The sequence below is a fragment of the Lissotriton helveticus genome, chromosome 4_1 (assembly GCF_964261635.1).
Source record: "Lissotriton helveticus chromosome 4_1, aLisHel1.1, whole genome shotgun sequence".
In the NCBI taxonomy this organism is placed as follows: domain Eukaryota; kingdom Metazoa; phylum Chordata; class Amphibia; order Caudata; family Salamandridae; genus Lissotriton; species Lissotriton helveticus.
The window spans coordinates 660798097-660820514 of NC_136063.1; the positions used below are offsets into that span (position 1 = coordinate 660798097).

The following is a 22418-nucleotide window of genomic DNA, read 5'->3' on the forward strand; positions in this document are numbered from 1 at the left end:
TGACTAAGCTCAGCTACCGGGTAATGCGCTCAGTTACGTATCTAGACCCTCTTGTGAAAGAATGTTGGCCTAGTATTGCAGTATTATTTTTCTATTTAAATTGTGAACATTTGCTACGCACAGATTTCTACCTCACATATGTAAGAATGTCTGCTTATTATCGCAGTTTTATGTTTATACCTGTATTTTGAACTTTGTACCTATACCTATTATTGCAGTATTATTCTGCTACCTGTATTTTGAATGATATTAGCAGTAAGTTGTATGCACATATAGTGGACTCTTTAACTCATTAGTAGTTTAGCCCGATTTTTATATTGCATTTTCATTTTTATACTGTACATGTGGTAGATGCACCTATCTCACCTTATCCCTATCCCTCTCTGTTCGCTACCTCATTTATTTGGTTCTTCGATGTAAGCTACCTCACGTTGTTGCATTGACTACTACTACCTCATTCACACCTTATCCCTGTCCCTCTCTGTTCGCTACCTCATTTATTTGGTCCTTCGATGTAAGCTACTTCACGTTGTTGCATTGACTACTACTACCTCATTCACTTCGTTTAGCCTTGTAAGCTAAGCGCTAAGTTACACCCTGCCACTTTCTACACCAAGACTACACAGCTGCTACCTTTTACATTCTGATTTGTAATCTGTTTCCACCTAACCGGTCCTACCTCTCATATTTTGTGCATGGTGTAAGCTATCTACTACCACACATATAGGATATAGGATACTTGATGTAAGCTGCACCTACGCACTGTTTGTTCCTGGATTGCACTGACTTCTACCTCTTACTCTTTTGGTCACACACTAGTGTCACCCCTCGCCCTGTAACTAACGGCGGACAGTCTTTACTGTCGTCCTATCTCCTACACCCAACATCACAGCCCTTCTAAAATGGAGCTCAACGGCAAGCACACTTTTAGAATCATCTACCCTTCCACCCTCACCAAAAAAGCCACTAAACGTTTTAAACATAACTTCTTGAGGTCGCACCCCGAAACACCCTTTGCCGACACCCACTTCTCACCAAGCAAGGGTGCCCTGATTACTGATATCATCTTCCACACCTCACGCAGAGCCCAATGGAGAAAAGCTTTCCTAACCCTACTCACCGTCTCCACCACCAGGAAAACAACTCACGGCCTAACTCTCTCTATCACACCTTCCCACCTCCTCCCTGGCAGGGCTACCATTACTATCTACAACAACAGGATGGTCCTAATTCAATCCACGGACAAGAACTTGGAACTACTAGACAACCTGTTCCCCAAGTTTAAAGAGCACCTTTCCAAGCTGCAGACCCACACCCAGAACTCCACCAGCACTATCACCCCTGACGCCTTAGCCCCCGCCTACAACACCTCTACCCCCAGCGCCCCAGTAAATGGCCCACCTGCTGTTAAAGCCCCACACTCCCCATGCACAGTCACAAACCTCTCCACCTCAAATACTAGCCGCTCCTCTATCATGACCCCTACTACACCCACTCATACCCCCCCATCCCTCTCCCCCTGACATAACAACACCCACCCACAACTCGCCACCACCCGAACACACCACCGCCCGGAATGTATCCACCCCCCGTCCCACCCCCCCACGGCAGACCCCCCTCACTCCCCAGCTCCCTCCCCACTCATACCCCCCCCATCCCTCTCCCCCCTGACATAACAACACCCACCCACAACTCGCCACCACCTGAACACACCACCACCCGGAATTTATCCACCCCCCCTTCCCACCCCCCCAACGGCAGACCCCTCTCACTCCCCAGCTCCCTCCCCACTCTTCTCACCCAACACGACACTCTCACACCTGACACAACAACTCTCACCCATAACACGCCACCATCTGAACACACCACCACTCGGAGTTTATCCACCCCCCCTCCCAGCCCCCCCACGGCTCTCTCCCACCCCCTATTCTCAGCCCCCACTTCCCTCCTATCTCCCCCACTGTATTCAGCCTCCAATCACTCTTCTACTCTCCGGCACCGTCTCCCACTGACGGCACTACCTATGCCTCCCACCCACCGCCTTCACCTTCCTCACCCACACCCTTCGCCCACAATAACTCCCATACTCTGAATGCCATCCCACTTACTAGCATCATAGAACCTTCCAACAACGCTAGTCTATCCCCCCCCTCGATACCCTGCCCGCTTTCCAGCTCACTACTCAACCATTCACCAATGGCTCTCACCACCATCCCCATCCCCAATACACCTCCTGACCTGACTATATCCACCCTCCAACAATTCAAAGAGGATATTCTTCAAATAAAAAAAGATGTCCACGCAATCAAAGACCTTCTCTCCTCACAGCCCAGTCTACCTCCCACCTTCCCTCTACCCTACAAACGACGCACCTTCCCTACATACCCTCGCCTCCAACGACACCCACGCTGGCCGACTATCCCCGCTCGCAACAACTCCCCCCGCCCCCATCGTGTCCTCAACACACTGTCGGACCGCGACCTATGCTCTCTCCTACGCACTTATGGCCCAGGTCCAGTAAAACACTTACCCAACACACACACCCCCATACCCACAATTCATACAAACCCTCTGAGGCTCCCAACGCTCAACAACAGAGGTTCCGTCCCTAACAACCTCAGAAAAATCACCCTCACACTAGAAAGCTCGACCACCCTTCTCGCTCCCAAACTTAAATGCATCCTACTCAATTGCAGATCGGCCCAGAGACACTCCACCGACATCGCTGATCTAGTCTCAGCTAAGGATCTCGACCTAGCCATTCAAACGGAAACGTGGCTTACTGAAGCCTCTACCCCGATTATGGACATACTAGTCCCCCCCCAATTATCACATCATCAGGCTGGACAGGTCTCCAGGCAAGACGGGCGGGGAAATTGCATGCATTTTTAGGAGCAACCTCTCCGTCACCAAAGTCAACTCCCCCTCCCTCTCCTCCTGTGAACTCCTCTGCCTCGACATCACCAGCGAGGGCAAACAAGTTTGTGCTTTACATCTCATCTACCACCCGCCTGGTGGGAACATCATATTCACCCAACAACTCATGGACTTGATCACCTCCAATGCCGGTCGGCAGACCACCCAAGTCTACCTGGGTGACTTCAATCTCCACTGGAACGACCAGAAAGACACAGTGGTGAATAGTCTCAAAACTTTCCTTAAAGCTCTTGACCTCACCCAAATATGCGAAAGACCAACACACGACAAAGGCGCGATACTCGATCTCATCATTGCCAAAGAGAACTCTACACAACTGGAAGCGATACAACCCTGCGACTGGTCAGATCACCACATTATCACCTTCTTTATCAATAAAAAAGTTAAACCTAACCCGGCTCAACCAACCAAATCCAAAACATGGAAAAGGGACATGAAGAATCTTAACCCCGCTACCCTGCCTCCCCACATAGGCAATCGCCTCCTTCCCCCTTCAGGTACCTCGGATGTTCACTCACTGATGGACCACTACCTTGACTCTATGAATACAATAGTCAATGAAGTCGCCCCACTGCAACTGAAGAGAGTCTCCACCAAAATTTCTAACCCCTGGTATGATGACAGACTCAATGACGACAGGCGTACTATGCGAATGGCAGAGCGCACATGGAGATCGGACCCCTCAGCATTGCACCTCAAAAGGCTTAAGAACAAGAGAAATGCCTACTTCAGGAAAATAAAGCGCGCAAAATCGAACTTCTTTAGCCGCCAGTTGGACCAAGCAAAAAACAGGCCAAGAAAGCTGTTCGAACTAATCAAGACCCAAACGAAGACACAACCCTTACAATCAAACAGTGCAACAAGCGACACCCCACACTGTGAAGCCTTCTCTGCTTTCTTTAAGCTAAAGACTGACAACATTAGAAATGACCTCATCATGGATGTAAACCGCTTCCCCATTCACACCAGAATGACTAACATTCAACCTAAAAACAAGGCATCATGGCTGTACTTCGATACCTACTCGGAAGAAGCAATACACAAACTGCTCAGCACCTTGAAGCCCTCTAATCACCTCACAGACCCTCTACCTGCTAATGCTGTAAAAGAGTTCATCCCCTTGCTCCTCCCTCTCTGGACCAAAATCATCAACAGCTCCCTTCAACAAGGCCTCATCCCAGACTCCCTTAAGGTGGGGCAAGTCACGCCTATACTCAAGAAACCTACAGCTGATCCTTCTGACCTAAACAATTATCGGCCCATCACCAATATCCCCACCCTGGCCAAACTGCTGGAGAAATGTGTCCAACTCCAACTAACAAAACACATTGATCAATTTGACCTCCTCAACCCTCATCAATCTGGGTTCCAAGCGAAACATAGCACTGAAACAGCTATGACACACATAATTGATGACGCCCTCCAAATTCTTGATCGCAATGAGTCCTGCCTCCTCATCCTTCTTGACCTCTCTTCAGCATTTGACACGGTCAAACATGAGAACTTGCTGGAACTGCTAAGCACTAGAATGGGTCTATCAGGAACTGTTCTCAAATGGTTTTCGTCCTTCCTTCACAACCGATCTCAGAAATTCAAGATCAACAATGTGCTATCTACACCCGTGCCTGCAGATCTAGGTGTTCCACAAGGATCCTCCCTCTCCCCCACACTGTTCAACCTCGTCATGGAACCGCTCGCCACCCTGCTCCAAGCCTCCAAGGTCCAGTTCCATATGTACGCCGACGACACACAACTTTATCTAAAGCTACAATCCCTGGAAGATATCAAACTTCTGAATTCCACGCTTATCAACACTCAATCCTGGCTGGCCGATAATCACCTCAAACTAAATGCTCTGAAAACTGAGTTCCTACTCATCTCACCCCCGGCGAAAATTTCCACCACCCAAACGTGGCTCAATAACCTAACAGCACTTAATGTCCAACCTACCATCGTGGACTCGGCGAAATCCCTAGGCATCACACTCGACGCCAACCTCAACATGCAGCAGCACGTTAGCAAAGCCACAAAAGGAGCTAACTTCCAAATCAACACACTGAGGAAAATTAAACCCTTCCTCCCTGCCGAAGACTTCCGAACGGCTGTGCAAGCTTTAGTCATCCCTCGAATAGACTACGGAATTGTGGCCCTCAGCGGACTCCCGCTATCCACAACAGCACCCTTAAGAGCCTCCCTGAACGCTGCCGCGAGACTCATTACTGGCTCAAGAAAACATTCGCATATATCCCCAGACTTAAAGTCCCTAAAATGGTTGCCTTTTGAAGCCAGAATACAGCTAAAAATTGCAGTCATGACACACGCGGCCGTGCACCACAATGCACCCAACTACCTCGCTCAAAAGTTGTCTATATCAGGAGGTTCGAGATCCAATAGAAGTGCTAAAAATCTACTCCTGAAGCCCCGTAGATTCCGGAAAGAGAAAACATACAAGCGCTCCTTCTCAGGAATGGCACCCAGGATCTGGAATGCGCTCCCTCCTGAAACCAGGCTTATCTCCTCCACCGCACTCTTCAAGAAAGAAGTGAAAACCATCCTTCTGGCCAAGATCTCCTGAACCTTACAGGTGCTGGATCAGAGACTCTGCATTGCTCTGTACCTCTGTTCACTTTGGCCTTTGGCACTATACTTCTACTTGGTGGGGATACCACTACATTACGCTCTCACTACCGACCAATATATGTTACACTTAGTTTACTGATTCACTCTCCCGATGCCCCCACTCAGTGTTCTCTCTTTACTAGGGTATTGGTATAAGCCTTCCACGCACCCAAGGTGTACCTGAACACCTAGGTAGTGGGGTCAATGACTTGTGCCGTCTTATATTATCCTATATTATTCTGTTTACCTGATTGTATTTTGATATGTTCTATGTATGTTAATATTATCCTACCATGTTTGTACTATTATACTGCCCCCACTATCTCTGTTCACCCCTTCTGCCCTCTCTCCGTTGTGAAGCGCTCTGATATCTGTAAGGATCTTGTTCGCGCTATATAAAACTTTGAATAAATAAATAAATAAATAATAAATAAGACTCAACCCCCTCTGTTCGGTTAACTATAGCCAATCTCCCTTTTAACAGGAATATCCAAGCTCCTGGAAAAACATGTCAATAAACACCTCTCTGCCTTCCTCGAATACAACATAGTCCTCCACCCAAATGGGATTCAGACCACAGCTCAGCACAGAAACAGCTTTGCTGGCTGTAGTATAAGAACTGAGATGGCTACTGGACCAAGTTGGCTCTGCAGTCATTATTCCCTCAGATCTCAGTGCAGCCTTCGACACGGCCGATCACACAACACTCATTCAGAAAATGTGTAGTGCTGGCATAGAAGGCAGGGCATTGAAATGGCTCACCTATTTTCTGAAGAATAGAACCTTCCAGCTGCTAGATCAGTCCTGCTACTCTAACAGCCTCTTGCTGAACTGTGGGGTGCTCCAAGGCTCTGCCCTGAGCCCCACCCTCTTTAACTTCTATATGTGACCCCTGGCTGAAATTGTGCGCTCCTATGGGCTGTTGTTGGTCTCCTATTCCGATGGCACCCAGTTAGTCATGCTAATCTCCCCAGACTCTAACTCAAATCACCTCCCATTGACCCCCTGTCTTCAGGAAGTGTCCATGTGGATGGAAAACTGCTGACTATGGTTATATGGAGACAAGACAGAGGTAAAGTTGCTGGGCAACAACATCAGTAACAAGGTCCCAACTTCCTGGTCGGGCTAGCTGGGGAATCTTACCAGCCCAAAAAGCCCAATAAAGAGTCCTGGGATGTATTTGGACTCCAACCTCACTATGGACCAAGAAGTGAAAAAGGATGCAGTCATCTGCTTCGGCGTTCTTTGAATGCTGAGGAAGGACTTTGGCCTCCTCCCTTTTCCAACCAGAAGAATGATTGTACAGGCCCTTGTGATTTCCCGCCTCGACTATGGCACGCCTTGTACGTGGCTCTCCCCGATATGTCCTAAAGAGATTACAGGTCATCCAAAATGCCACTGTCCACCTCCTTATGAACATCCAGAGGCACCAGCCCACCAAAAAAGCTTTGGTGGAACCACATTGGCTCCGGTATAGCACTGAGTACAGTTCAAGACCTTATGCCTTCTGCGTAGAGCACTTCAAGAAGAAAGCCTCTTACTGCTAAAAGTTCTAACTTCCTTATGGGGCTCTCCGATCATCCTCGGTACACCGGTTGAATGTCTCTAAGATTCTCAGATGTCGATGGGGAGGTCGTTCAATGGCGTACTTGATCTCCAAACTCTGGAACACCCTATCGATAAGAGTTACACCTAGGGGACCATGCTTTCTCGTTCTCTAAGGCCTTGAAAACATGTAGGTTTAGGAACTAATACCCTCTCCTGTGGTGGTAATGGTGAATGTTTTTTTTAGAGTTTTTTATATAGCGTGAACTAGACCCGAAGATATCGGGTATCAGAGCGCTTTACATAGCACCAGTTTCATTACATGATGACACATTAATTATTTTGTTAGGCACGGGGATATTTAGTGAAGAATCACAGGATGTTGAGCGTTGTTGCCGAGACTCGAATCCAGTTCCCCGGCTTGGACTTCGACCGTTCTAGCCGTAAGGCTACATACTCTCCCCAATGTTGTGTTGGTTCTAGCCTCCGGGTAGCTATGCGCTATATAAGAACTACAGACTTAAAATAGAATGGGCAGCTGCTGATAGGCTAATGCAAATTAGCTTCGAAGAGCACAGGAAAAGGAAACTTTTACTAAGTATTATGTTAAATAGACTTTGAATGAATATTCTATTTCCTGTCAAAAGTTAAAGATTCAAGTTTATAATATGTACTTTGACATTTCCTAGGATCCAGCTGCACTAGTTAAAATAGGTTCTTGGAGCTAGTCACTGAAGGAACATGCCAACTTTAGTTTCACACATATTCCACTTTTAAATATCCGGCACACTACTTTATGAATAACAAGGCCTGCTTCAGGGTGATTTGTTAACATTACATATAAAAGCAGGGTTGCCCAGCCATCAGAAAGGGTTGGTTTGACAGGTTTGACAGCAGGCGTTTATACTGCTGCATACATGGTAGACATGAAACTATGTTTTAATTTACATGCCCACTCTATGGATGGTCCAATAGGTGCTGCACTCCATAGGTTAAATACACAATTCAACATGTAATGAGCCAGTGTTTATTTCACAATTATTCTCATATTTTTGAAAAACAATATACACATTAATGTGGGCAGCCCTGGGACTTGAGATTGGAAATGTTCACGCTAGGAGAGTGGACTATGATTGTTTCTGGAGGTATGCGACGTTTACGACGCAACCAATACAACGCCGTTCCATTACGACGCAGTCATAACAACGAAAGTTGTTACAATGAATTGCGCTGGGGGGCGCTCAAGGATAGTAAATCATTTAATTTACTATCCCAACACCTTCCCTACTATCCACGGGGACTGGTGTTGGAATAGTAAATTAATTTTTTTTTAATTTGCGCACCCCCAACACAAGTCGTTGTAACGACTTGCGTTGTTACAACCGCGTTGTAATGGAACGCGTTGTAAAAGTGTGCGTCGTAATGACGTACATCCGTTTCTGGAATATGGTTCCACAATGCGTTTAGAAAGCAGAAAAAACAGGACGAAGACTTACCCCCGCATTAAAACAATTCACATCAACAACTGCTGCAGGCAACCGTGTGGCCCTTGCTTCACCATCTCCCCATCAAAGCCATAACGGAAGAGCAGTTGCTCCATAAAATACCACATACCTGACGAAATCCCCAAAATGAATGTGGGGTTGGAAAAACGTTCACCCTGGCATCTGGGACAAGATACTCTTACAAGTGTACAATGAGAAAAGTTTATAAATAATTACTCTCATAGTGTGAACACTTCCAATCTCAAGTCTCAGGGCTGCACACATAGGCAGGAGATTGTCGATATTTGATGCCTGTATACCTCAGACCACCTCAGCCCCAGTGTGTTTATCTATTAATATAGGACTGGTGATCTGTGTTTTTAGCAATTGTGTTCATTGGTTTTTTCGATGTTATGTAGTGTCAACAATTTGAATTGTCTATGTATGCAATGTTAAACCGTGAAATTGTGTTCTTTAACATAACATACTGTTAATGTGTATTTTGTTTTTCAAAAATATGAGATTAATTGTGAAATAAACCACAAGAGTTTGTGGATTAAAAACACTGGCTCGTTACATGTTGAATTGTGTATTTAACTTGTACCACTAGAAATCTTTTGTGTATAAAAAGTATTGTGGTCCTTTCTAGTGTGCATCTTGGACCCAAACGTTTCATAGATTTACAGCACTCCATAGGTGGCATTTAACTTTCAGACCCTAAGGTACATTTTCTACACTATGTGCTGGGGCTTGTATGCAAGTTAAATATTTCAATCAAAGATAAGCAAATGTAATCATGTTTAGAGGGGGGCACAGGTACTTTACTCCTATTAAGCAGGGGTAAAGCGTAGAGAGTTCTAATGGTAGGACAAATATAATATAGAAAATGGAAAAACTCCTGGGACACCATGCAACAAAAAACAGAATTTCTGCAGTGTTGTATGCTGTCAAATAATGAAAGATTATTTTTTTTTTATAAATGTGCATATTACACCACTTGCCACCCCATTTGCAATACTTCCTCGGGGTGGAGGTACCCAAATACTTTGCCCTCGCCCTATTAGGCCAGAACTACAGGCAGAATGTGATTTTGAAAGTAAGCTTTTTCACTGATTGTCGCAGAAACTAAGACCCAAATTCAACATACATGTCAGTTTTACTAGCATGATGTGTATTAAAATCCAGCATTTGCCATTGGTCTTATTATTAGTTGTCATTAACATAGCATAGAGACGGCCATTGGGGAAACATCCTTTACAACGACACTTTTACAACGCAGTGCTTTTACAACGCAGGTTTTACAACGAAAACCATTACAACGCATTGCGCTGGGGGGCGCTCTAGGATAGGGAATAGATTTAATTTACTATCCAACACCTTCCCTAGTGTCCACGGGGACTGGAGTTGGAATAGTAAATTAAACTATTCACTATCCAGCACCCCAAAGCGCTATGCGTTGTAAAGGTTTGCGTTGTAAAAACCGCATTGTAACAGCATGCTTGGTAAAAGCATGCATTGTAACGTCATACATCCGACCATTGGTATGGCTTCTTGGCACTTTGAGCAGTCTAGGGATGTGATTAGATATGGTTCTTGTTTCTTGCTAAAATTCTTTTTGGAGAACATGAGTTGAGTTGAGTTGAGTTGAGTTATAGGACTTGTAAAGCGCTACTTTGCCCGTAGGCGTCAAGGCGCTGAGGATGGAAAAGCTGTGTGATGAAAAAGTGGAGAGTGCCGATTACAGGTATGCCTCCCTGAAGAGCCAGGTCTACAGAGCCCTTCGGAAGAGAGAATGGGAGGTTTGTCCTTTAATCTCGGCCGGCAGGGTGTTCCAAATCCTGGGCGCAAGGGAACAGAAAGCCCTCTTGCCCCATCTGGCTTTGTTGATTTTGGGTACGGCAAGAAGATATTTGTTGGCTGAGCGAAGTGCCCTGCCGGGTACATAGAGGGTCACCAAGGATCTGACGTCTTCTGATTCAAGACCGTGTAAAGCACGGTGGGTGAAACAAAGGACCTGGAACTCTATTCTAGCCTGGATGGGGAGCCAGTGCAAATCCTTCCTGATTAAGGTGCCTGAGGCAGATCTAGGGGCATCTACGACAAAACGAGCTGCTGCGTTTTGTACTGTTTGAAGAACCTGCACATCAAGTGAAGATGATTAAGCCCTGCGACGCTCAGATTGTTGCTTTGGACAGGCATGTTTGCCATAAGCCATCCTGTACATATATCTAAAAGAAGGGTTCCCTGTATCACACAAAGGACCAGAACAGTGAAGAGAGGCCCAACATGTAACTTTCAGTCAAGCTTTGAAGGTGGCTGCTGTGGCCTGTGATTGCTGCTGTGTATCCTCTCCATAATGCTCAGCTCCCTGCTGAGGGTGATTGGTTGGTGTGAACATCAGCTGGAGAGAGTGAGCAGAACAGCAAGGATGCTGCTACTAATGGGCTGTTACCTAAAACCTGTAATCTGTAACTAAGGAAGTTCTACTTCAATAAAACGGCATCCAACAACCTAAGAGACTTGACTACTTGCCTACAAGAGTGTATCTTCATTTACACCCGTGGCTCTGTCCCCACTGTTCACAATTTCAGTTTCCCTCCCCCTTCCCCGACGTTTGAGTCAAATAGCGCCCTATGTTGTGAACGATGGTGAACTTTCTTCATTACACACAAATCTGTAATTACCTTTAAACGTAGCTGGGGAGATGTAAGGATAAATAAGGTGCGTGTCATATTTTGATGCAGCAAGGGGGTGCTTGCCTCTGCACCCTCCTGCCTGTCAGTCAGGCCCCCCTCCTGAACGTGCGCGAGCCTGTGCCCAGGGGTCTCCGCGTGCGCTGCCACAGAGTCAGATAAGGGCCTGTCATCTCCAAGGCATGGCCCGCATCCTCCCACACACTGCTTGCCGGCTACACCCCCAGCCCCCATTGGTGCAGCTCCACCTGCCAGTTGCAGGCAGAGCACCACCCAGCGACGTCAGGCCGCACACCCTCGCCCCCGGCAGGCCTACCTCCCCCCGCCCCCTGGCAGCTGAGGGGGGCCATGTCCCCTTTCTCTCATCTGCCTGCCTTTTTGCTGCAGCTCCGCGGGAGAAGGGGGAAACCCCCCGGGTTCACCGCTGCGGCTTCGTCTTCGGAGAGGAGCGGGCGCCCCGGCGGCTCAGAGGGAGTAGTGCAGGTACTCGCCATTGTCTCCGAGTCGGTCCCGGGGGAGCTGTCCACGGCTGCGGGAGGTGTGTGTAATCCGCAGCCGCTTCCTCGTCTCGCGGAGAGCGGGGGTGTGACTCGGGCAGATCGGTGGGGTTAGCTATGTGGAGGAGTCGTGCGGGCCGGGGTGGGGAGGGAAGAGGGGGGGGGGAGGCCTTCCTCTGCCTGCCAGGGCAGGATTATGTGGGATGCACTGATTTGAGCGGTGGCTCGGTTTGGAGAGGCCACCTCTGCACACGGAAACACTGGTGATAAAAAGGCTCTTAGGGAGCCCGGGACCTAGGCTGGTGGTGGTAGAATGTGAGTTTGGAGCACATTATCGATTTTCAATGAATGTGCATACAGGGCACCAGAAGACAGCTTGAATGGAACTGCAGACGTTAGGAAAATGCTATGGCCATATATTCTCTAAAAAGTTTCCTGGTGGAGATAAAGCGGTGTTATGACGTTTGCAGTCCATTAAAGTAGTGCAGTGCTGTAATGTAAACACCACTGAGTTCTAGCTATAACATACACTTCACAGGTTGCATTCATACTATGCCAGCGCAGTGGGTTAATTCTACTGCTGCTGCAGAAATCTGTGTGTGCAAGGCAGATGTGACACTGTGTGTCCAGTTCCATAAAGATAGCTCGCTGGTCTAATGCACCTGTTGCAGGTAAATGTGTGTAGTTGGCAGGCGAAAGGTTCCAGTGCCAATAAGATAGTTCTACGGAGTAATGCACATGCTGCAGTCACCTTTCTACGCTCATAACATAGCATGTGTATTTGTTAAAGGGCACCTTCACCCAGAAAGGTATCTTTGCACTAAAAAGCAGATGTTTATTGTTACCCAACTCAATGGTACTCATTTTCACGACCTCAGAAGGATGAAAGGCTGAGTGGACCCGTGGGTATTTGAACTTGTGACTATGAGGTCGAACACAGGACCCTAAAGTGGGTGCACCAGTCCATTAAGCCACCAGACCCAACATAAAAGGACAGTTTACATTCACCCTTCATAGGCAGATGAAATGAGATCCAAACGATTGGTTAATAATAATCATATGTATTAATTGGGCCACTGTCTGGTGAATGACTGAACATGCGTTGCAGGTACCATAGTCTGGCGACAGAGGGAGTTTTTATTTACACCTGTGATGAGGCCGGCAGTAGAGGTCTGGACAGACTGGAGTCTAATGAGTGTGTGCTCTTGAGTTGTCCAGCAAGGGCTGATTTAGAAAAATGCCACCTTGGTATCAATCAGCGTGTGTTCGTGTGAGACCAGCACAGAGGAAGTGCCAATGTCTTTAGCAGGAGATTGTAGGTGTGGAGGTGTGCACGGCTTTAAGTGGAATGAAAAAACTGGGGGTCTCTCCAAGGGGCGTGACCGATGTAATTAAGAGCGCGGTTTAAAAACAGATAAGCTAAAAGTCTGTGCTTAGCATAGTGTGCCAACCGACTGGTATTTTGCTGCTTCTGTCATTACATTCAGAAATATAATTCAAGTAACATTACACCTGTACTGTCGGAACCACCCGTACAACACCTTCACTAGCCAGGACTATTGGCTTTGCCAGTGGTTGTTAGTTGCATAAAATAAATAAGCAACAACTATGGTTTTGTGGTATATAATACTGAAAATGCTTTAGTTCTGAAATGATGAGAGTGAAAGAACTATAACTAGTCTCTGAAGTTACATCAAAGGCGTTGAGCAGTGGTACTGCTACAGAGTTAAGATTTGTTTTCACCCGGAGGGTGCGGGCAAAAATGACGAGCCTGATAGGGACCCGTCTCAGCACCTGCTTTTAAGAATTGCTGGTGCTAAGCACAGGCAGGCCCTTGCGGGAAACAGCCATTACATCGCATGTGTTACAAAGCATGAGATTACAACGTGGTCGTTACAATGACCGCGTTATTACATCGCAGTACATTATAAGGCAATGTAACGACTTCCTGTAGGGAGCGTGCTAACAAAAGGAATAGTATAATTTCCTTTTCCAACACCTTCCCTACTGTTGCGCACACTGGAGTTGAAATAGTAAATTATATTATTCCTAAGTCTAGAGCGCCCCCTACAGCAAGTCGATGTAACAACTTGCGTTGTAATGTACTGTAATGTAACAACGCAGTAGTTGTAACGACTATGTTGTAATGGCATGAGTTGTAAATGCATGCGATGTAAAGTGTCCTATTCGAACCAGCACACTTAAAGCTCTGGAGGTGTGTCCTAGAAGGATGGGTGGTAGCCTCAGTGGTTGGATCATGTGACGTCTGTGGCCCAGAAGAAGGCCTTTCACTTAAGTGAAGTTCATGTGCACCCATCAATTCTACTAGGCTATTGGTTGTTTGGGGGAAGCCCCCGTTGAGGAAATGGATGAAAATGCTGGCTGCATCAGAGCCAAACATCACACCATCTAGCTTCAGAAGATGCACAATAGGTTCTTTATAAATCTTGAGTAGGGCAGGGGAAGGAGGTAACCATGTGAGACACCCCAAGTGACTGGTACAGTGCTGAGGAACAAGCACAGCCAGCCCGCATTTCCATGGCTGTCCTTCAAAGTTCTCAGACATTGCTAGTACAATTAGTGGTAGAGATTTTGACTGTTTTTTTACGTGTCAGGTTCCTCGAGGTGGATGAGTTAGACCGGATAAACTGGTTGTCTGTGTCCTCAAACTACAGAGGGCTTTGGGTCAGCTGAAAAGAGTGCTTTGAACTAACTTCTGGAGCAGACATTCTCTCATGGTATGATGTGAGGAAGGGAGGCATGTTTCCTCACTGAGTGAAGAATTATTGTCCAGATAGCTTTGATAAGTTTTTCACAAGGTCTTTAAATTTCCATACTCTGAATTTCAAATGTGGGAAGAAAGCATGCCTATCCATTGAAGCTTCTTTTTTGCAAAACTCCATTGCCATTCTTGTGCTCCTGTTATCGACTATTCACAGATTTGATGTTTCACGTGTCTCCTAGGTTGCACCTATTAATGCTCACGTATCATTCGGTTCTACCCCAGGTTATCTGTCCTCTATGTCTGAATTTACCACTGTCCTCAGCCATACCCTTGTGTTCTTCCTGCATATCATAAGTTGATTGGAGCCTGACATCACCCCTCTCCCACTCTCGATGGTCCACTCTCTTGAATTTTCCTCCACTTGCAGGCATGGAGATCCTATGCCTTTGCTAAGGTTGAGAATATGTCTATTATGATTCCCTTTGTCTTTGTGCTTATTTCGCCTATGCCTGAGCCTTATTTGTTGGCCCCTAAACACGCATCTATTAATATGTGAGAAAGTTCTGAATTTCAGGTGAGTGACAGGGGCCCATTGCATTCCAGCCAAGCAGTAAGTCTTTGGACTTCCCCCGAGTTAATATTTTTGGAGTTAGAGTCTTTGGGTTTGAAGTAGTAAGTTCTGTGTCTTTGCCTTTTTTGTAGTCTACTGTAGCTCTTTCACAAACTTAAGCTGTATCTGCTGATACTGTTAATGGTAACACATTCATGTCCTGTAACAATTGTAAAGATGGCAAAGGGGTTTAATTCAGTCAAGTTCTTCACACAAATCTTATGACAACAGATTGAAAGGCCAGATTAGGCAACACTGGCATATAATTGGCTAGGTTGTTTGTGTTTAGCAGAGTTTGATTCAGTATTCAGATATCAGAGTCTATTGACTAGTACTCTAAACCTTTGTTTCTCAGATTACATACTGCACAGAGTTATTTCTGCTAAAGGCATTGTTTTGTGGATGAGACCAAGAAACCTTTTGGTCCCCTCCCCCAACAGTACACTAAGACTTTATAGATCACTACCAGTCTCGTAGACACTGCAAGAGCATGCAAAAGCTGATTAGCCCTTAACCACATAACCCTTTTTTCTTTTCCCACAGTAAGTATCCAGTTTCACCACCTTCCTACAGACACCTGTTTGCCAGGGGTATTTGATGCATGTCTGGTATACCTATCTTATTTTGAATAGACGAGGGTGACAGTTTTCCATAGCCACTTTGCTCCTAACACTTATCACTGTGTTAGGTTTCCAGTTCAAAATTACCTGAACAACTAGGAACCTGATAAATACTGACAAATTGTCCTTTTAGAATTGTAATTCTTTTATATCTGAGAAAGTTATATTTATGATGGGCTGTGAAATTATCTCCTGTTTATAAAATGTAGTGTTTAAATAGTAATTTGCAATAATGAAATCGATGTCTAGACAGAATATTTTTTTCTTTGCTTCTTACTTTTGTGAACTTGATATTGCAGAAACATATAAAAATACAGAATATTTTTTTACAGGATCCAAAAAGTCACAAATGATTAGCACATCATCAGTGTATGAGGTCCATGGCACTATGTACTAAGTGTATTTAAAAGCCTCAACGGGCCAGGCCTGCTTCTTATTAACCAACCCTTTAAAATATTGGCATAATACAGAGCAAATATGATGCCCATTGTTGTTCCACTGTGTTGGACATAAATTGCCTCTTAAAAATGCAGCACTCCAGGTTACACAATCGTTTGGATTTTGCCAGTGTAGCCAATATCTCACATGCATATACTGTGCCCCCTATTTCATGTACTGAATGTCCATCTAGGAGTTGAGGTAACGGGGGCAGAGGTGCCCAATGCTGATTGGTCATTGTCTGTGCAGGGTGCCCACCACAAAAAGTGTGTTAATTGTTTAATGCAGCCCATGGAATTTCATTGTTGAGGCCAATAGTGTGTGTGGAAAGCCAGAAAACCCAGTATTGTTCTTTTCTAAACATATTTTCTTTGCTCAAGTGTTGGTGGGCCGCTAATATAGTCCATCTAATGTCATCAGAAGAGTGGCCTACAGTTAAAAAGTGGGTACTCATTATAGTTCCGGATATTCTGCAGTGTATGTTGCTGCGATGTAACATAATCCGAAACTTTACTACTCTGGTTGTCATGCCTATGTATTCTATGTAGCACAGACAGGTGATCATGTATATGCAATTTTTGAGTTGCAATTTGTGTGCTTTTTTGTACCATAGTGTTATTCAACTGAATTTCTTTTGTAGCGTCAGTCTAGGTGCATACATTACAAGAGCTGCAAAGGAAATGTCCCACCACTGGGCGAAGATCCCACAAAAGCCTCTGACAGTTCTTATTGGTTTTCTTGATCTATTGTGGATCAACATATCCTTTAAGTTGGCAGACCATCTGTATGCAAGCTTAAGTGGTGGTAGCGAAACGTTGCCTGTGTGTAGGATGGCCCAGTTTTTCCTAACGATTCTTTGAAGGACATTGGACGCAGTTGTGAATGTAGTGACACAAGTTAGCACTTCTGTTCTAGGTTTAGTACGTGGTTCTAGTAGGGCACCCCTGTCATTGTTTTTTGCGCATGTCTGTAAAGTTCTTATGCATTGTTGGGGGTTTGTTGGGCCACTAGATTTACAGCTAGATGCTGTGCTTGGATAGCGAAACTATGCATTGTACTGCAGTGCAGCATAATCTGGAATAGCACCCTGAGTGATTGCCAGTGGTTACACGTATTCAAGCATCCTCCTGTGACCTTTTGTGTGCTTTATGTACCACCTTAAGTGGCCAAGGGCATGCCCAGAGCTGATTTCCTTGCACCTTGTGCCACTGCAACCAAGCTACACCTGACTGCAGAGCCCCAGTCAGGGCGAAACCGGTATTGGGTTGCTTGTTTTAGGGTTTAGTGAGGACCTGGTTTGGCTGTTCGGAGTGGACTGTTCCTATTGGAGCGGGGTCAAGATTGATTTGCATAAAACTGGGTGTAATTTAAAGTAGCAGGGTCAGCAAAAGAATGATGGGTTGGAATACTACCGCAAGGGTTTGCCAGTAGTTAAGTTTATTGCAAGCATCCTAGAGGTGGGAGAACCAACAAATTAACCAGGAGAGCCAGAAATTAGCCACGGATCTGGTTCAGATCTTAGAGCCCGTGCATAAGCCGAGCCCTGAACATATTTGTTGCGTAAATCATACTACAAACATTAAGTAAAATATTATAAAGTGCCTTCAAAATTCTGAAATATGTATTTCATTGACCTGTGAGAGATTAAATATTAATAGGCCTAATTATGGCACTGCATTGACAAGTACTTTATCATAAGTAATCATTTTTAAACATGAACCATCGGTGCACTAAGAAGCAAAACAATTGTCATGTAAACCCTGTCATTGGCTCAGATGATTCTAGAGCAACATTATGGCCTCTTAAATCAAACACAATGGGTTTTTGTACAACTGGTGTTCTGGACTCACGTGATAATGAGGAAAAAAGAGTTTGGTGAAATAAAATATTTGCCTTAGACCATACAATTTAAGCAGGGAAGCTGTGGTTTAGCTAGATTTTCTGTTTTCACTTTGTACAAATAAGCAATTAACTAGTTATCCATTGTCTTTCTTTATTTTAAGGCTTTATTTTTACCTCTTTGTGTATTTTTCTGCAGTTTTTATATAGCACAAGTTCGTCCCTTGCTCACTGTGCCACTGGAACCAAGCTACAGCCAAATTAAGACCCCCTGTCAGGGCGAAACCAGTCTTGAGTTGCTTGTGGTATGGTTCAGAGAGGACCTGGCTTGGCAGTTTGGGCTGGATTGTTCCTATTGGAGCAGGGTCAATACTGATTTGCACGTGGCTGTGTCTAATCTGAGGTGGCAAGGTGGGAAAAAGAATTATGGGTTGGAATACAAGCCCAAGCAATTGCAAGTGGTTGCACTTATTGCAAGCATTCTCCCATATCCTTTGAGCGCTTAATGTTATAATTGGCAATATCTCATGAACAGTTGGGTTTAGAAGTCTGAGACTACCAACATTGTAAAATTTTGGTATCCTATCAATTTAAGTGTCTTTAAATCTGGTGCAGCTATGCATTTTCCCAGGAACTAGATCAAGAAACATACACAAGAAGGATTTTTGGTCAGCTGCATTCAGCCATTGGTTGCTTTTGGTTTGCCTTTGCTTGAGAAAGTGTCATTCATACTGCCTAGAGGACTACTTGCCTTTCATTATCCTCCAGATTCTTCATTATTGAATTGGCTATTTCACTCTCCAAATGAGGCGAATCGCTTGCAGTTAAGACATAAGCCTTGGTGCATGTAAATAATACATAGAAAGTTTGGTGCTGCCCTCATTGACATTGTTGCCAGTGTCATTCACATTTTGGATCAGCCCACAGAATAGCCATTTGATGCTTGTACTGTAAGCCTTCATGTGAGTCTGCCTCAAAAAAGAGATAGGCAAGCTAGCTGGGTTATGGCCACTTCGCAGTCACAACCAGGGTGCACCTCACACCAGTTAGCTGTTGTGTCTGTCGCAATAGTGCTTCGGAAACTGTAGATTGGTCCCCATACATAGGGTGGGACTTAAAGTAGCATCTATAATGTACAGCACAAGAGCGGCAACTAAGGTGCTTTGTGGTGCTGAACACCACCTGAGATAGGCTTACATCATTGGGGCTAGGCTCGCCCTGATTCAAGGAGCTGCTCTTATCTGTTATTCTTATCTGTGTACCCTTTTCAGCATGGAGTGATGCATGCATGGACCAATGAGGCAAGCAGGAGCAGTAGGTAGGTGGCCTCGAGATCCACTGCTCATTATCAGTGCTGGGTGATTTAATTTGTATGTGCCTAGCCCTAGCCGGAGATGGTGGCAGTAGCCACTAGCAGATCTGCAAGAAGCTGTGCAGGATCCTGGTACACAGAATCCTCAGTGTTAAAACCACAGTGTTCCAGAGTGATGCAGGTCTGGGGAATTGAGAGCAATAGTTTCATGCAGTGATCCCTCCTCATGAGCACAGGTATCTCCTGTTCAGCTCAGGTGATTTGAAGTGTAGGCACTCCCCCTCTACTTGGAAGTGTAGGTGGGAGGTGGTAGCCAGGCTGTGAGTGGATGTGCTGGATTCTGGCACTTATAGTCCATAGTTTCAGCCCCAAGGCGATGATGAGCTATGCTGCCCTAGGGCAATGACCCTGCAAGCTTTGTGCTTCCTTCACTGCCTCATGCCCAGGACCACCGGAATTATGCGATTGAGCGGCCAGAACGTTTTTGCATAGAATGGATTTGCCTCATTGCTACATAATCCATCATCTGCTACATAATCTTCAGATATTAACAAAAAATTGTTTCTTGCTTAAACGGTTTAGCAGTTACTAGCAATGCATTTTTCTGTGCAGTGGAAGGCACTTTGCAAAGGTTGACTGGTGACCCTTCTATTGTTTATTGGTACTTTGCTGTTAAACTGGAACAAACGAGGCGCAACCTATGTCCAGACAGAGTTAACAATTGTAAAAATGACAAAATAATGGTATAATGCTACCACAAAATTTGTTGCATTCCAATACATAATTTCAGGGCCGGACTGGCTACCGGGCAGTTGTGTGTGCTGCCGAGCTGGGGGCTAATTTCTCTGTGGTGTGGGCTTATTTCGTTGATGGGGACCTGCGTGCGCTTTGAAATAAAAAAAGGAAAACAAATTTCGTTTTGCACACACAGGTCCCCATCAACGAAATCATCCCCCTCCTCAGCAGCACACACAACTGCCCGGTAGCCAGTCCGGCCCTTTATAATTTGCCCTTTTTACTGCATTATTTAGTCAACCATGCCGCTTAATTTGGCTTTCACCTGCCGCATGGTCCTGATCATGCCTGAGAAGATACAGCATTGCAAAGCACATACTGCAACAATGGTCTGTGATAATATAACCTAACAGGAATGGAGATACTTGTATGGGTGGTGAACTCCACTCCAGTCATGGAGTTTGTTGAGTTTTCCACACTCCGCTTTATGAGGAGCGCGTGTATTTCCTAAAAACTCCACTCCGCATATGAGAGCGGAGTTTTTTCCCTTGCTCGCGTTCATCAACGTCAAGTTGGTGAGTGTTAGCGAGGAAAATCCACCTCCCAGAGAGATTTTTCCTCATTCCCGATCATCAACATCAAGTTGGCGAGCATGGAAAATCAACCTTCCGGCGAGATTTCTCAATATGGCTGGTCAGATTTCTCATTGCGAGTGGTCGCGTATGCTCGTGACCCCTCACCTTGAGAAACCACCCGTTCGCGTTGAGAAAGCTGCCCCCCGAGTAAATATCTTCTTGAGCAGCAGAAAGGAAGCAGCGCCCACTTGCACTGTGCATGGTGCTGTTCGCGATGATTGCACAGTGTGGACAAGGACCCAGCACTGAAAACAACAGCGAACAGCATTTATCTAACACACTCTGCCAATTACGGAGCTCCGCGTAGCACAGTGGAGTTTTGTTTGCATTTTACGGAGTTCTGCGTATCGGAACTCTGCCCAGGCTTACTTGTATGTCAAGATTATATCTAAAAACTGAATCATGTTACATAAATGTAATGTAGCCCATATGTGAAGTGGGTTTGGTAAGAGGCTGTTTGCGCCCCAAACAGGGCCCCATAATGTAGCACAACATGATATCCACTTGGCAAGGACCCCCCTTAAATGTCACTGCTGGCTTTCTCCACAAAATTAAAAAGTTCTTGTGCCAAGCATTTAGAGGCGGAGCAACACACTGATTAGTTTGGGTGCACCACATAGACTCCTGGGGTCAATGATGGCAAACATCTTAGATAACCATGGACTTGCCGTGTGACAGGCATTGCATACAGGGGTCCCAAATGGAACCACAACACTGTCCATAAAATGGCCGCTTTGTCTCATTACAGTAGTACCAATTAAGAAAAGTTTACTCTAGAATGAAAATGTTATGGAAAAATAAAATGAGGTTGCCGTCTTGCAGGAGCTGTGGTTTCATTGGGAAACATACCTTAGTCGCCAGCTGCCAGGCCCACACAAGACCGTTTATCGGTGGCAAGAACTACTTGGCTAAGGGGTCTGGGTGCCGCTGAAAGCTAGACAGCAAACTATCTGTTTCCCCTACAAAGGTGTAAAGGTTTTAAGAACAGTGCTGATTGTATTCTTTGTCAAAACGAAAGCTGCATTTTTCACCTGTCTCCTGCATTCGCTTTCATTGTGCTCTGAAGAGGTGCGTGAAAAATACCTTGACTTTTAATCACCTAAAACCAGTTGTGTAGCTTATGTCGCCCCTCGTTCTCAGTAAAGGGGCGTTATTTCCACTTGTCACCAGGGGCATTAGTTCCACACACAGTGCATGGCTCAGATATGGACCATTTCCCTGGGCAGAAATCAATAAGTGTAAAACCACAGCCCACCCCTCCTATACAAACCAAAGCGCAGTCGAGGCTGCTGCCTGGTAGCAGCAGTGGGGCGGATGGGTGGTGGGATCACTATTGGAAAAAATTACTTACCTCCCGGCCGGCCACTCCCGCCTCTCCTGCGTCCTCTTCCTGGCTTGAGAAACAGGAAGTACCAGGGCTCCCACGCTCCCCGCAACTTATCACAATGCTGCAATGCAGCAGTGTGATTGGCCTGAGCGCTGTGACACTGCACTCAGCGAGGGGCTGTAGAGGTGGGCATGCTCTCAATGCAATCTGCATGGAGAAGGGGGAAAGTGCACATGACTGGTTTGGGTGGCCCAAGAGGGCCGATCAAACAGTCATTGTGCACTTGGAGGGTTGTAACACTCCACCCCTGCGCTTCAGGCCCGCCCTGTCATCATTTAAGCTGCTGCAGCAGGAGGACAACATAAAATGATAATACCATTATTAATATTAATAATAATAATA

At 45.6% G+C, this 22418-nt stretch overlaps 1 protein-coding gene across 1 annotated transcript in view; it reads left to right on the plus strand.

Annotated features, from left to right (window-relative positions):
- The first annotated feature begins 11626 nt into the window (after positions 1–11626).
- RGS20 (regulator of G protein signaling 20) overlaps positions 11627–22418 on the plus strand; it is a 356471-nt gene continuing 345679 nt past the window's right edge. Inside the window, exon 1 of the mRNA XM_078685657.1 lies at positions 11627–11761. Coding sequence (XP_078541783.1) covers positions 11627–11761 — 135 coding nt within the window. The remainder of the gene's footprint in view (positions 11762–22418) is intronic.